This window comes from Rhineura floridana, chromosome 6 (genome assembly GCF_030035675.1).
Source record: "Rhineura floridana isolate rRhiFlo1 chromosome 6, rRhiFlo1.hap2, whole genome shotgun sequence".
NCBI lineage: Eukaryota > Metazoa > Chordata > Lepidosauria > Squamata > Rhineuridae > Rhineura > Rhineura floridana.
Genome location: NC_084485.1, coordinates 122,575,922 through 122,592,527, shown reverse-complemented (window position 1 = coordinate 122,592,527; position 16,606 = coordinate 122,575,922). Strand labels below are relative to the sequence as shown.

The 16,606-nt window shown below is 41.4% G+C and overlaps 1 protein-coding gene across 4 annotated transcripts in view; it reads left to right on the top strand.

Annotated features, from left to right (window-relative positions):
• The window catches only part of AGL (amylo-alpha-1, 6-glucosidase, 4-alpha-glucanotransferase), a 78,957-nt gene that overhangs the window by 29,038 nt on the left and 33,313 nt on the right, over positions 1–16,606 (top strand). For 2 of the 4 annotated variants that reach the window (XM_061633688.1, XM_061633689.1), the window contains exons 12-22: positions 1,548–1,735; positions 3,941–4,092; positions 4,391–4,587; positions 5,847–6,010; positions 8,754–8,855; positions 9,748–9,903; positions 10,414–10,564; positions 14,046–14,170; positions 14,273–14,385; positions 14,835–14,969; positions 15,545–15,675. In XM_061633688.1, the coding sequence (XP_061489672.1) occupies positions 1,548–1,735; positions 3,941–4,092; positions 4,391–4,587; positions 5,847–6,010; positions 8,754–8,855; positions 9,748–9,903; positions 10,414–10,564; positions 14,046–14,170; positions 14,273–14,385; positions 14,835–14,969; positions 15,545–15,675 (1,614 nt within the window). The remainder of the gene's footprint in view (positions 1–1,547; positions 1,736–3,940; positions 4,093–4,390; positions 4,588–5,846; positions 6,011–8,753; positions 8,856–9,747; positions 9,904–10,413; positions 10,565–14,045; positions 14,171–14,272; positions 14,386–14,834; positions 14,970–15,544; positions 15,676–16,606) is intronic. The other 2 variants (XM_061633690.1, XM_061633691.1) reach the window with 2 other exon arrangements.

Below are 16,606 nucleotides of genomic sequence, written 5' to 3'. Positions count from 1 at the left end.
CCTTAATCCTTTCAGATCAAAGGGTGTTACACAAAGAGCATGACTCATACCAAAATACATTCCCCACCCCCACTCATCTCAAAAATGAACTTGCAGTGTTTTTATCCAATAGTACACAGGCTAATGGATTGTGCAACAATTACTTTTCCAACACAACTGAGGCTGAGACTAATCATTGTCCTCCATTTGGTGGGGAGCAAGAATGCACCTTGCTGCCTCAACCATTCAGTGTGCCTGCCCTGCCTTTGATGCCACTGACCATCCAGGCAGATGGGGACATTAATGTTCAAATAGGACCCTGTTGTTATGTGCCTTCAAGTCAATTACAACTTATGGCAACCCTATGAACCAGTGACCTCCAAAAGCACCTGTCATGAGCCACCCTGTTTAGATCTTGTAAGTTCAGGTCTGTGGCTTCCTTTATGGAATCAATCCATCTCTTGTTCGGCCTTCCTCTTTTTCTACTCCCTTCTGTTTTTCCCAGCATTATTGCCTTTTCTAGTGAATCATGTCTTCTCATGATGTGTCCAAAGTATGACAACCTCAGTTTCATCATTTTGGCTTCTAGTGACAGTTCTGGTTTAATTTGTTCTAGCACCCAATTATTGGTCTTTTTCGCAGTGCGTGGTATGCGCAAAGCTCTCCTCCAACACCCCATTTCAAATGAGTTGATTTTTCTCTTATCCGCTTTCTTCACTGTCCAGCTTTCACATCCATACATACTGTGCATAAAATCCATTGCACATAGACCCATTTTGCAAGGTTACAGTTCCAATTTTGGGGACTGACTCTGTGATAAGAGTCTCTGCACATTGGATTTCGTGTTGGTTTATGCTATTCCAGTGTTCTGTCCCTGTCAAGATGGCTTGTGCTGAAGGCAAGGCAGGCATTCCAGGTGGTCAAGAAAAAGTAAGGTGCACTCTTGCTCTCACTCTCCTCCATGGGCAGGGGAATAATTGGTTCCATATTATTCAATCCAGCCCATAATAACTGTGCTTCTGATGAACGATTTCACATTTTTATATAAAGATAAATTGAGAGAGGAGAAATCATTCTGTGGTTCATGATGTTCACTTACCCTAACCTCTTTGTATTTTAAAGTGTTTTAAGCTTTATAGTACAAGCCTTCTAAAATCTGTCTGTCTTACAACTGAACTGATTTTATGTACGTGCTGTTGTTTTATACTGTTTGTTATATTTATGATTTTTAAATTTGTTCTTATATATGCAGTTTTAAGTGTTTCTATGTATGTATCTCTTATATATGTTGTTTATATTGTAAATAGCTTCAGAATGCCTCATGGGAAGCAATCCATAAATGAAATAAATAATAATAACAAATAATACAACTTTGTATTTGAGAAACATGCAAAGTTACCATTTTTTAAAATCTTCTATTTTGAAATATGACACTGTACAAATTACTTCTGCATGTTTCTGTCACTTGGCGCGAGTTGAAATGCCTTTTATTTCTAACATTGGTAAGAGTGTTGAAAACCACCACAGCAACATTATACGTAAACTAGTCTTTCTCCCTCCTTTTACAGGTTCAAATGTTTACTTGAGAAGAGAACTAATTTGCTGGGGCGACAGTGTCAAGCTACGTTATGGGAACAAGCCAGACGACTGCCCATATCTCTGGGCTCACATGAAAAAGTACACTGAATTGACTGCCAAATACTTCCATGGAATACGTCTTGATAACTGTCACTCAACACCTCTTCATGTAGCTGAGGTATAGGAAAAAAATGCAAATTATACATACACATATTTAATGAAAAAGCTTTGGAACTGGCTTTACATGAGAAAGCTTTGAAACTGGCTTTAACACCTATATCTACACCAACTGATACGTGTCACAGTTTTTAAATTTTGTTTCATTTTTCTAACTCCTTTGCTGTGTGGGCAGGACCCTTTGAACATGCTTACTAGATTCTGGCTGCCTTTTGTCTGGTTAACGGTGGACAAGCTGGTGTTTTTCTTCACTGTGTGCAGGTGCAACACATTTCTGTGCATTTTACTCATATGTAAGCCCTACTGTGTTCAGTGAGGCCCACCAGTAAGTGTGCAAAAGACAGCAGCCTAACAGTGCAATCCTATGCTTGTCTGCTAGGAAATAAGCCCAACTGAATTCAGTGGGACTTACTCCCAGGTAAATGTGTGTAGGATTGCAGCCATGTCATGATTTTTGTGGTGTAGTGGTTGGGGTGTTAAGACTTGGGCCAAAACAGCCTGGGTTCAAATCTCTGCTCAGCCATGGAGCTCACTGGAGGACTTTCAGTTAGTTCCTTTCTTTCAGCCTAACCTATTTTCGAGGGTTATCGTGAGGTAAAAATAACTTGGATAACCCCAATTACCCCTTGAGAGTGACTGTGGGATACATAGGAAATAAACAGCCATAGGTTAAATAAGAGGTGTTACTTTGAAATTTGTAAGGAGTTAACCTTATTTTCTATTTGTTGGTTCAAACAAAAAAATTGTTTAGTATTTATGTGCAACTTTTTTAGTATTTTGAAGGTGCTTCTTGTATGTTCTCGGACATTCTTTAGCCACATAAGGTAGGCCAGTATTATTATCTCCACAGAGCAGGAGCAGGGAGCTTGTGGCCCACCAGATACTCCCATCAGCCCCAGCAAGCATGGCCAGTGTTCAGGGCTAAAGAGAACTAGAGTTATGCAACATCAGTAGGGCTGCAGGTTCTTCATCTCTGCCGTAGAGGTTAAGGCAGCTAGAGGCTGGAGCTGAGAGACGGTAGCTTGCCTGGCTACTATTAAGTAAAAAGTAAAGGTGTCCCCGCACTTACAGTGCAAGTCGTTTCCGACTCTTAGGGTGACGTCTTGCGACGTTTACTAGGCAGACCGTATATATGGGGTGGGCTTGCCAGTTCCTTCCCCGGCCTTTCTTTACCCCCCAGCATATGCCGGGTACTCATTTTACCGACCACGGATGGATGGAAGGTTGAGTGGACCTCGACCCCTTTTACCAGAGATTTGACTTCCTCCTTCTGTTGGAGTCGAACTCCGATCGTGAGCAGAGCTTTCGGCTGCTTTACCGCCGCTTACCACTCTGCGCCACGGAGGATCCTATTTAACTAGTGCCTAGTTAACTAATGAGTTCACAAGATTTCCTGGCTCATGCACTTAACTGCACTTTACTGATGTGTCACTTTTAATATTGTAAAGTTCATATCGGCTTTTAAAGGCTCACATTTTTGTGTGCTTAATATGGAAGTAGAGCATACCAGCAGAATATGGGAAGACTTAAGAATGCCCATTAACCAGTTGTAGTGATGTTTGTAGCAGATCATGGGAAAATCTGTTCAACACATACTCCAAATAGCTGGATTGGAGCCAGGAAGTCTAATTATAAAGTTAGCCACTGTGTAAGGAAGTGCCACTGAAAGCAGTTAAACTTGATATTCATTGTAATTAATTTGACCATTGGCTTTAATGGGACTATTCACATATACTTTGCCTAGCAAAGAAAAAGCAAAAACTGTATGTGAGAGAAATGAGAAACAATTATTAACTTGTAGGCATAGAACGTTCTAAGTTGACATATTTGGAATAAGAAAAAGTTTTATACTTCTATGAATTAAATAATTTTTGCCTGAAAAATTCAGAGTGAGAATTTTCAACCTTGTGTATAATCTCTGCAAAACCTATTCATTACATGATATCCACAGTTGCATTTCTGGGAGGTCTACACACAGTTTTAATGGAAAGGTTCTAGCCAAGTAGGAGCAGTTTCTGAAGTCCCATTTATTTCAGATGAAGAGTTAAACATTGGCCGCCTCCACCCATTTTTTTCACATTATCATCTCTTCAGTTTATTTTGCAGACTGCTGTAATTGGGTAGCATCTGTGCCATATGCTATTGGAAAAGCACATTGTACAGAAGCTGGTGTTTTTCTTAAAAAAAAATGTATTATGATCTGTAGGAGATGTTGGCAGCAGCCAGGTCAGTCAGACCTAATCTTTATGTGATAGCAGAACTCTTCACGGGCAGTGAGGTCATTGACAACGTCTTTGTCAACCGCCTTGGGATAACCAGTCTGATTAGAGGTACCAGAAATAAAACCATGCTTGAAAGGTTTGTTGCAGGATTGCTGTGTTTTGTATGTATATAGAAAAGAGTGAAAGTCTCCTTACGTGGAACTAACTTTGTGTTCTTATTTGCATTTATTTTTGTGTCCCTTGTCAATTCAAATGCCTTTCCCTCCTCCCTTTTTATTTGCCTGCTGTGTGGGTTTTTTCCCCCTTCTCAAATTCTTGTTTGTGCTAACTTTCATGCATCTTCATAACTTAATGTATTTGGTCCTTTAATCTTCGGCTTTCTATTTTTGTATTTGCTATGTGGCATTTACCCTCTTGTCCAAATCCATGCCTAGCCTTGCGTCCTTTCTCTTTTCTTGTTCTGCCTTTCCCCTCTGTCTGTGGCTTCCTTGGCTGTGCTTTTTGCAGTACATGATGGACACGGCTAGAAAATTGCGGCCCAACTTGTATGTAGTGGCTGAACTGTTCACAGGAAGTGAGGAGCTGGACAATATCTTTGTGAATAAGCTGGGCATTAGCTCTTTAATAAGAGGTAGGCTTGCCTTGAATTGCTTACTTTTGAATTTAAGCATGATATGCTGTGTGTGAAGGAAGCTAATGTGCAAAAGGCTGACTTTGCATCCATTTTTTTTATAAACACACAACAGTGCATTCAACATTATGGGTTCTTTTCAAAATAATGATAAAATTGTGATGACTTGGAGAGGGTGTCTTGCCTATGGGAATAGCTGAGATGACTACCTCTTCATACCTCTCAGTATGAACAGGTACATGTGTGTATTGCAGCTGAGTCACATGAACAACACATCTCTCACCTTCAACCTGTCCAGGTATAATGTTGCTCATCTCTTAACTATGGTTAAAGGATCAGGGATTATTAATAATGTGATCATGTACTTTCTCCCATCTGGAGTAAGAATGTTTCTCTACCAGCTGTAACCATGGTTGATGGTTGCAGTGACATTGGTTTTAACTGTGGCTAAAGCTAACCATGTTCCATCTTAACTAGGGCTTGCTAACCAGGGCTTGACAACAGCAAATCCTTGGTTAAGAAGAAATCTGGTGAACGCTAACCATAATTAAGACTGCTGTCTGTGTAACTTTTAACTGTTAAGAACGGGCAAGTGTAATATTCGTTAGACTAGGGAGTGGGAAGAAGGGAGTATGTGATTCTATGGTATATTGCCAGTCTCTTAACAATGGCTAAGGGAGTGTGTATGTTTTTTTTAAAACATATTTTAGAGTTCAGCATAAAACTTCCTTTTTAATTGTTCGTTTGTAGCATACTGTGAGGCTCTGGACCTGTTCAGATGCTGCTTTTCTGATCCTGATGCAAGGAGAAGCAAGCACTGGATTAATGCACACCCCTGCCTTATTCTACCACCCTTTCCATGCAAGAAAAGAAATACCTAGACTGTTTATTTGTGGAATTCCCCTGTTCTTGCAGCCCATTTTTAAAATTTCAATTCAGGGATAGGATTGTGGGGGTCAATGAATAGATAACGCAGTATTGACTGGCCTGTGTGTTGGGTTCTATATGTTGTAAAGGGAGTAGGTAAGCAAGACAACTGTCTCCCTCTTATTATGCCAGATTGTGTAAAGTTTGGCCTCTGTTAAAAGTATTTTTGTGGTATTGGCCCTCATAGCTGTAACTACCAGCAAAGTTCAGTGACTGGAGTGAATATTAAAAGCATGCCCTACATTTTTTAGTCCCACAGTCTCACCAGATGCAGGTTGAATGATTCTTCATATACATACTCAGTGAGGGTTTGTTTGTTTTTTGTCCTCCAGAGGCAATGAGTGCATACAACAGTCATGAAGAGGGGAGATTAGTTTATCGCTTTGGAGGAGAGCCAGTTGGGTCTTTTGTTCAGCCACGCTTGAGGCCTTTAATGCCTGCTATCGCACATGCGCTGTTCATGGACATTACACATGATAATGAATGTCCAATTCAGGTAAGGAATGTAGCTGTTTTCATTGTTCTAGGCTTAACTGCTTATTAAAGTTATATAGGCACTCCATATAAATGACTTCAGTACATTTATTAATTCATGATAGGTAACTAATACTACTTTTAAGCTGTTTGGAATTTAAATGTATTTAACATTGTGTAGGTGCAGGTAATGATGGTTTTTTATATTATGCAAAATCACAACTAAAAACATACAAAAATTACTATTGCATACAATTAAAATGTTAAATACAGTAAGAAATTATTTCATGAGTAGCTAATGGTTACCTTTGTTGTTCATCCTATATGTGTCCCCTCATAAGTAGATTATATTCAGTCCTCTGCACATAATTATCCACAGGTCTTACTGCAACATTATGTCGCCTATTGTGAATCGCTAGCTGCTATAAATTCTGCAGAGCCACAATGTGTCGCTTCTGTTTCTCTCCCCCGCCCACTGAAAAGAATGAGAAGATCATATTTGGGAGTATAAGACCTATACTGAATGGTTTTGTGTCTTCATGTAATATAGAATCATAGAAGTGGAAGGAACCTTTGAGATCACCTAATCCAATCTTCTGCTTAATGGAGGATGCAACCATAACATGCTTAATAGATGGCCATACTGGTCCATATGCAACACTGCAGCTGTGCTGGTGCAAGAGACTTCCCTGTGTGCAACAGAAATTCCTCTTCCTCTTCTTCCCTTCTAGTCTCCTGCACACCCTCAAAATTGGCTCTGCAAGATTGAGGGATTTTGGGACACCGTGGGAGGAGAGGAAATAGAAATCCTCTTGTGCCAGCAGAGCCCACCACCTTTCAAAGCAGTATGTTCCAGAGCCCAGCAGCTCTTACTTTTAGGAGGTTTCTCCAAATGTTTAGCTGAAACCTACTTCCCTGCAATTTTCACCCATTAGTTCTAGACCTGCCCTGTGAAGCCTCAGAGGACAAGTGTGCTCCATCTTTTGTGTGACAGTCCTCCAGCTGTCATGCCTCCCCTTAATCTTCTATTTTCCAAGCTACACATATCCAGGGCTTTCAGCTGTTCCTAGTAGGACTTTGTTCCAGACTCCTCACTGCCTCTGTCAGTGGCCTGACAACACAGAATGGAATAGACCTGTTACCTCTCATGATAGTGTTGTTGTTTTTAAGTTGAATTTGGTCACATTGGACAGTGTGATAGAAGTATATTTGACAGTTTCAGGATTAGTTCACACAGACTTGTAAGTTTTACATACAATCAGGGCCAGCCCTACCATTAGGCAGAGTGAAGCAGTTCGCTTTGGTAACTGATTTTGAGTGTCATAAAAAGGGAGCAAATCGTTTAACTGTTGTATTTTAATTGCCAGGGAGAGGGAGCAGTGCTTGTGAGATTTTTCTGCCTCGGGTGCCAAAATAACATGATTTAGATTGGGTACTGCGCACCTTTGGTCAGCCCTGCATACAAGTAGGCCTAGTTCTCACAAACAGCAGATGAGATTGCAAATCTGTGTCTGGGCTATGTCACTTCAGAGAGCTGGTGGGGACCATTCATACAACTGGATGGTTTCATCATACAACAGCAAAACTACCTGTATGTAGAAAACTAGTAGGTCAGCAGAAGTGTTCTTAGAGACTCTTCTCAGCCTCCTAGTTTTCTATGTGCAGGAAGCTATTTTTGTAGGGAGGGCATCCAACTATATGGGCTCCCACCTTTAGACTGAAGTCGTGTACAGTACAGGCGCAGGTTCACCACTTCTGCTGTTTCCTGTGAATTAGGCTTAATGCATACCTTATGCTTTTCCAGTTCACACATAAATAGAACATGTGATATGATGCCTTTGTAACTTTTGCAGTGGACAGACTATTTGACCAGGGTGAACTCATATAGAAATGCATGCACATAAGTGTTTAATTTAAATCTTCTGTGGATCATAATGGAGTATGCAAGCTGGGAGCCATTGTCGCGCTAACATCTTCCATCGCATATATAACCTGTATGCCAGAATCAGCCTTCAGTGTCAGTAGAAGTAGTAATATCAGGTGATTGATGGAATTGGTGGTCCTATTTTTATGGGATCATTGAGATTGGCAAAGCCCTGTTTTGGATTAAGATATCTATTATGGACCAACATAGGTTGGCGGTGCTGAACTATATCTTAGGAATCATCAGTGTCCATTGCTGAACCTTTCTAACAAAGTGTTCTGGATGTATGACTTTCAAGCAACCAGCTTACAGAGAGCTTTTAGGCATAGCTATAAATAGTCATGATGATACTCTGCATTGATGATGATTTTATCATTTTTATTTTCTTAAATCTTACTTTGTTGCTCTTTTCTTTTCTTTTAATTCTGATATAGATATAGTATTTGCAGCATTTGCAAATGCAATTTGCTATATACCTTTGAGCCTGTTTTGAATTTCTGCAAAGGCCTTTGGCCGTAAGCAGTAAAAATTTGACCTGGCCTGACCATCACAGATATTTATTGTGGTGGACAGCATGTGGACGCAAACATTAAGTATGCTGCATCTCTTTCAAAACTCAGTGTTTTCTGCATATGGTCCAGTGGGTTGCATTCAGTCTTACGGGAATTAAAGTTTGCTCACGCAATTGAGAATCATTGGCATTTGGGGGCACTTCTTGCATGAGCAGAAGTACATTTCCACCTGCATACAAGGCATCTTTATGATGGAACTCAGATAGATGGATAAGATGCTTGCCTCTGAACTTGACTTAATACCCCCCTGTACAATTTGTTATTGCTAGCATCGATCTGCTTATGATGCCCTTCCCACTTCAACCATTGTTTCCATGGCCTGCTGTGCTACAGGGAGTACTAAAGGATATGATGAACTAGTACCACATCAGGTATGTGTTTTAGCAATATGCTTCTCTTGCATGTTCTTACATGTCATTAGGGATAGTCAAACATGGCTATCCATCCACTGGTAACATCTCATTTGCAATGTGTAGGTATACTTAGGGTTGCCAATGGAAAGTGTGGAAGAATCAGTTAGTTCAGAATGCAGTGTTCAGAATTTTGACTGGCATTGCTCACTCAGATCATATCTCGCCACTACTAAAAATTTCAGTGAATGCCTGTTTGCTTCTGGGCACAATTCAAAGTACTGGTACTCGCTTTCTAAATGGTTTAGGACCCAAATGCATGAAGGAATGTCTCTTCCCATACCAACTGGTTATTAGTTGATGCCCTTCTACAAATACTGCCTCTATTGAAAGTGAGGTTGCTACAGCAAGGGAGAAGATCTTTTCAGTAGTGGCACCCTAGCTATCGAATGCCCTCCCCAGGGAGGTGTGCCTGGTGCCAACTTGGCTATATTCTAGGCATGGAGGGGGGGTTGTTTGAGTATTTACCTGAGTATTTTAAAACCTTTTTACTAGCTTAGGTATTTTAAATTATCGTATTTTAATGGTTGCTTATATCTGCCAATTGTTTTGAGTTTATTTGTTGTGTTAATTTTTCGTAAACCACTTTGAAGCCTTTGATCCAAGATGGTATAATAAATCTTTGAAATAAAATACTGCTATCATATTGAAACGTGTATGACAGTCTCTAAGACGTAACTTGTGAAATTACTGTCAGTGCAGATATAGTGCACCAACAGAGGACATAAATTCATTCCCTTAATCTGTCAAAGCAAAAGGTTTCTGTTCCTATGAAGTGCACCATGTAACTTCTTTGGGCACAGAAGGGAAAAAAATACAGTTGTTTTTTTCTTTTTCTTCATTTTGTTCTCAGATTTCTGTAGTCTCTGAAGAGCGATTTTATCCAAAGTGGAATCCAGCAGCAACACCTTCAACACCTGGTGCAGTTAATTTCAAAACTGGGATAATAGCAGGAAGGCTGGCTATCAACAGATTGCACCAAGAGCTGGGAACTAAAGGTTTTAATCAGGCAAGAACTGGGTCAAACCCAGAGGAAAGCAAAATGAGGCATTTGTCAGGGGCATTGAGGGAACAAAAGGGCGAGGCAGCAAGAGAATGTAGAGGCCTCAGGAAGGTGCATGAAGACACCACAATGTCTTTTGCTGGTCTCTTAGTCTTAATCAGTCGTCTTATAGGTCTTGGTTAAGAGAACCAGATGCCATATTAGAATATAACATGACATTTGTTTCTCTGCAGTCTGCTGTGGTACTTGCCATGTGGCTTAAGCCTGCTTGCGTGAGTCATCTGGGCAGACAAATTTAGGAGCACTCCTTCAGTTTGTGCATCGTGTGCCCTCTACCTCTTGCTGGTTTAAAAGGAGGGCTCTGGTAGCCTCATAACCAAGGCCTTACCCTTGACGCCTTTGTTTTAATATGACCTTGGCAAGAATTTTGACATGGTGGTTATTCATCTAAATTAAAGTATACCTTGAAGAATAAAAGTGTCTCTTAATTATTATTTCTTTAAAATGTACTTTCAGGTATATGTAGATCAAGTTGATGAGAATATTGTGGCTGTGACCAGGCATTGTCCTAACACACATCAGTCTGTTGTAGCTGTTTCACGAACAGCTTTCAGGAATCCCAAAACTTCTTGCTATAGCCAAGAGGTTCCCCAGATGTGTATTCCAGGTAAGATTATCAATCCTAACCAAGATTTAAATGTAACGTTTCTCACTCCCCATTGTATCTCTGCAACAACCTGAGAGAGCAATTGGCTCAAGAGCTTAATTGTTGAGTGGGGATTTTATATTATAACTGTAGCCAACACCAGATACAGGGATTGGAGGGGGAGAGTTTAGCCCAGTTGCACTGTGTTCCTTCAGTGCGTTCCTTAACTTTATCCTCTAAAGTTGGCTACTATCCAACTGCACAATCCTAGCCATGTGTACTCAGGAGTAAGTACTATTGAATTACTCCCAGGTAAATGCAGTTAGGATTTCAGGCAAAGCCAGTAAAGTGCCAACTTAAGGACAGGATTGAAGCATGAACAACACTGTACCCTCGCTGCTGCTAACTGGGTGACATGATCTCCATTAGTGGGGATGTTGTATTTCCATGGAGTTTCTGCAGTGCAAGTCTCATCGCAGGAACAAGCATGTGAACCCACTTTAACACCATCATATATACACACATCTCTGGTTACAGATGAAGCAGCAGCTATTTATCAAGATCTAGTTCACACTTATAGGTACTGAAGATTAGTTCAGTTTGAGTCATCTTACAAAAATCTAATACCAACCTGCAACCTGTTGGATCATCTCAGAAATCTTTCACACTAGCCAGGTGAACACCCTTTGAGAATTATTCACTAATAGGCAAAAAACCTTGCAGTTTAAGAATGTACCTATAGCCCACAGATATTTCTATCAAACTTTTAAAAGCAGGGAAATTGGGCAGCTATAGTGAATGCACCAGGGGGGCAGGAGACCTGACCTCCTCTCTGAGATATTGTACTGTCCTACAAATTTGTCAAAATACAAACACAATTTGGGTTGGTTTTTCACAGTCTAATCCACTTGCTGTGTAGCTTGGAAGAATTTGGTAACATGTGCCTCTGAGCATATGGTGAGTGGTAGCAATACCTGCAATCAGCCCAAATAATAGAAAGAAGGAAGGGTGGGAGAGGAGAGGGGAAGGAGGGGAAAAGCAGGTCTGATCATTTGCATGCTTGAGTTCAATGGGATTTACTCCTATGAAATCGCGGTTAGGATAGGAAAAACTGACTATGGGGGAGGGGGAAGGAGCATATTGGAGGGGGGCGAAGGGGGAGGGGAGGGCAGATTTGATCATTTGCATGCTTATAGAGTTCAGTGGGATTTACTTCTGTGCAATCATGCATAAGATAGGTAAATTGACTATGGGGAGGAGGAGGAGGGAGGGGAAGGTGGGGGCTTGAAGCGGATGGAGCAGGAGGGGCAAAAGAAGACGGAGGGAAGGGGCAAGAGGGAGGGGATAGGAGGGAGAACAGAGGGTGGGTTTCATCTAGGGTTGCCAGGCTCAGGGCCTGAGAATGATTCTGTATCTTTAAGAGGAGAGAAAATTCAGCCAAGTACAGGTTTTCTTGCAACACCGTAATGGGAAAATCCACAAGGTGAAATTATCCCTTCCCCCTGCACAACTTTTAAAGATACAGAAGACCTCTTGGAGGCTGGGCCTGGTAACCCTAGTTTGATCATTTGCATACTTTTTGAGTTCAGTGGGATTTATTTCTGCGCAATCGTGTTTGAAAATGGAAATGGACTGCCTTCAAGTCGACCGGACTTATGGCGACCCTTTGAATAGGGTTTTCATGGTATATGGTATTCAGAGGTGGTTTTTCCATTGCCTTCCTCTGAGGCTGAGAGGCAGTGACTGGCCCAAGGTCACCCAGTCAGCTTCATGGCTGTGTGGGGATTTGAACCCTGGTCTCCCAGGTCCTAGTCCAACACTGACCTAGGGAGGGGGAGGGGAGGAGGTTGGGTGGGTGGGCACTGGGCAGAGGGGAAGCCCCTTTCCTTTCCAAAAGGAAAACATTGTGAACAGTATCATTGCTTTTCAGTGTTTCCCCCACCTTTTTATTCTACAGCAGGCACATGTAGCCTCCCACCCAAATTTAAACCAAATCTGTCCCTGACCACATCCACACCAGGCCTTTATTTCACTTTGGACAGTCATGGCTTCTCTCAAAGAATCCTGGGAAGTGTAGTTAGTGAAGGGTGCTGAGAGTTGCTAGTAGATACCCTGTTCCCCTCACAGAGCTTCAGTCAGAGTGGCTGACTGTTAAACCCGTCTGGCCACTGGAGCTCTGTCAGTAGAATAGGAGTCTCCTCTTAGCACCCTTCACAAACCACACTTCCCAGGATTCTCTAAGTGAAGCCATGACTGTCTCAAGTGAAATCAAAGTTTGGTGTGGGTGTGGCCCCCTGATTAGCCAAGCGAAGCAGCTGTGAGTCTGGCTTTTAGAACACTGGCAGATGGTTCTTACTGAGCATGCCAGACGTTATCATAGGGTTCCAGCCAAAATTTCTTAAATTAATTAAAAATCAGCCAGACATTTTTTTTAACTTTTAAACTGCAGAAGATGAAGGTCAGAGTATGGAGCAAGGTCAGTATTAGAATTACAGGTACTCTGTGAACATGGCTGATTTTAATGAATTTCAACAGATTATGAGAACTCTGAGAGAGAAAAGTTCAAAAGGGCTCTTGGTTTCTTTTCTCTCTTTTTAGACTTTGAACTCTGTATTCTCTCTGTTTTGTTTATCGCCATGAAAATTTAGAGGCTTGTTAAGTTTCTGAGTTCAGGACTGTAAGTTTTGTAAGGTTTTGTTTTGAAATGAGCTTATGAGAAGCATCAGAATGGCATGGGGGGTATTTTCAATTTAACATTGTGGAATGTGAAAAATCCATGCTGGCTATAGTATACTCTCGTGGCTGTATAATTCCTGTATCTGGTTTCAGTTTTGGTGTGCAGGGCAAGTGCAAGTTTTATCCACTCATTTAAATAAAACTGTGATGATTTTAAAGTATTCCTAGTGCTTCTCTTGGCTTCCACCACCCCCGCCCCAAATGAAGGTTTCATAATCCTTTGCATATGTAGTTGAGCATAGACTATAAGGGAGGGTACATACTGACCTTCTCTCTTTTATATATGTCCTTTATACAGTTTGGAGTTTTAGCCCTAAACACATCTTAAGCACTGGGCACGGATCTATAAACAATCTCCTTATTTGCATGAAAGAACTCCTTAAAATGAAATGTTAACTTCTATAGTGTGCTAACTAATGCCCTAGGTTAGTTTGGCTAGCATATTGTATGACTGACTAACGCACATACGTAGTAGCTCACTCTGCTGTACCAAGGGGAAGGGCTGTAATTCAATGGCGGAGCACCCTGTTTTGCATGCAGAAGGTCCCTGATTCAGTCCCCAGCATCCCCATGTAGGGCTGGAAGAGACTCCAGCCTAAAAACCTGGAGAGCTGCTGCCAATCAGCTCAGCCAATATTGAGCTAAATGGACCAGGGGTCTGACCCTGTATAAGGGAGATTCCTATGTTCCTTATTATAAAGGTAGTTTTTTTGCTAGCTGTGGTATGAGAGTTTTCTGGATTTTTTTTCTGTTCCACCTTCCACAGGCAAAATTGAAGAGGTGGTTCTCGAGGCTAGGACTGTTGAGAGAAATGCTGGCCCTTATAAAAAAGATGAGCACTCAATCAATGGATTGCCTGATTATACAGTTGAATTCCGAGAACACATCCAGGTAGGCAGAGTCTCTTCCTTTCATTTGATTTTCCTGAAAATGTAATGTAGCTCCCAGATTAAAGTGGTTTACTGGATTTGTCTAATTTCCTTCTCTTGGCAGCTCAAGGAAAGTAAAATCATAAAGCAAGCTTCGATTGCTACAAAAGGCCCTAATGAATTTGTTCAAGAGATAGAATTTGAAAAGCTAACACCAGGGAGTGTGATCATCTTTAGGTAAAATGTCATTACTTCTATGTGTGTATGAAAGCCAATCCAAAGCCACTTGACACCAGGTTGGTGGTAGTTTGGATTGAGCAGAAGTGTTCCTCAGCCCTGCTAGCCTCGCCTAACCTCCACCTGCAAAGTCACGCTGTCACAGAGCTCCCCCTTCTGCCCTCTGAATGGGGGGCAGCCAGCAGAAAGCCCAGAAATTGCACGTTCTGGGCAAAGGGAAGAGGCTGAGCCAGCCCCACTACAGTCACATGACAGCATTGGGCCCAATTGCTGTGCGGTCTGCCTCTCCCTTCACTTTCTGCCCTGGACGGCATGTTCGTCAGGGCTTTAGATGCATGATGGTCCATTAAGCCACAGCAGACAGCAGACAGGGTTAGTATTGCCCACTTAGCCTTTCTTTTGTTTTTGTGTTTAGAGTAACACTTTTTGTCTGGTACTAACCTTTGCAGAGTTAGCCTTGACCCAAAAGCACAAGAGGCTGTAGGAGTCGTGCGTAACCATCTGATCCAGTTTAGTCCTCACTTTAAATCTGGGAGTCTTCCTGATGATGGTTCAGAACCTATACTCAAGATCCCCTTCCAAATGTAAGTATGCCTTTTGATTAGGAGAGCAATGGGCACAGCAGAGGTGATGTCAGGGAGTTCACCCCCCAGCCTCCCCTTCAAAAGCAACCTGCAGTTAAAGTAGGAGAGAAGATTTTAACACCCCAGTAGCCTCTTCAGTGGTGCGTTGTCCGTTTCTGATGTAGCAAAGTAGTGCTTTGGCACTTTCAGAACAGATGGAAGTGATTTAGGATTAGAAGTGTTAAGACCGGGAGGGGGGGATTTTGAGAGGAAAAAGGGGGGAACCCTCTCCCCCCCCCATTTTTCAGGTTTTTCCAGGCCTTCACATCGCTGTGTAGGATGCAACCCTGTGCATGTCTACTCAGAAGTACTACCTTTTTATATGAAAGTGTGGTTTATAAATATTCAAATAAATAAATGTAATAATAAAAAGTAAGTCCCAATGAGTTCAATAGGGCTTACTCCCAGGTAAGTGTGTATAGATTGCAGCCTTGCATTTAATGCTGTGTACCCTTTATTTTTCTGTTTTTAATTATTCTGGAGCTGAAATCATAAATGTAATTTTAACCCAATCAATTTATCTGTCTCTCTTGCAGTATTGCTTCAAAATTAACCTTGGCAGACCTAAATCATGTATTATATCGGTGTGATGCTGAGGAACAAGAGGACGGAGGAGGATGTTACAACATACCAAACTGGACACCCCTTAAATATGCAGGTCTTCAAGGTAAAAATTAATAGGTGCATATTTTTCTGAAATGAACAGATGATCAAATGTTGTCTTCCTGGTCTAAGGTAATCAAACTTTAACCCTCTGTATGCCTTTGCTGTCAAAGCCAAACGCAGGCCAGCCATGTACTATAGGTTGCAGGTGATTGATCAACACCCTCATCCTGATTTGTTTGTTTTTAGCAGTTCTAAACAGATAGCAAAATAGGATGTTCATCAAGACTGGTGGGCTAGTAGTTGGTCCTCTGTGTTTAGCTTGCAATGACAGACATCAGCAGGATGGTGCATTCTGAACATTAGCTCTAGACTCCAGGTTTACAGAGGCAGTGAAATAATTAATAATTAACAAAGAGTACAAAGAGAAGGCTAGAGAAATGTTGAACAGTAAGTGCAATAGGCTCAGTTCAGACTTCCCTTCAAAGCTGGTTGTGCTAATCTTGGTTCAGTGCCCACACTGTGGCTCAGCTTGTAGGCATGCCCAAGCAAACTGATTTAAAGTAGCTTGTCTGCTTTCATTTTCCATCTGCTTAGTGCTTTGCTTCATGAGTTCTCTCCTGTCTCCATGATGTAGCAACCTCTTGGGGTGAAGCGAAAGTCCTACCTGTGCTTTGTGAATTCAAACATAAAGCAGACCATAGTGCAAATTGTGATTTACAAACCAACTTGGTAGCCCCTTCAGACCACGGTTTGTGAAAATATTTCACAGAATATGTTCAAAGCTGAGTCTTCAGAGAGTTTTATAAGACCTTGTTGCAGATCTGCAAGTTGGTGGCCAACCTTGGGGTTTTGATGAGCTACTCACCTAGGGTGAGTAGTGAGACAGCGTATCACATATCGCAGGATTGGGATTAGCATGAGTACTAAAGACAAGGACCAATTGATTTTGAAAAAGTAATCTTTCTACACTCTTAATTTTTCTGTAAAATTAA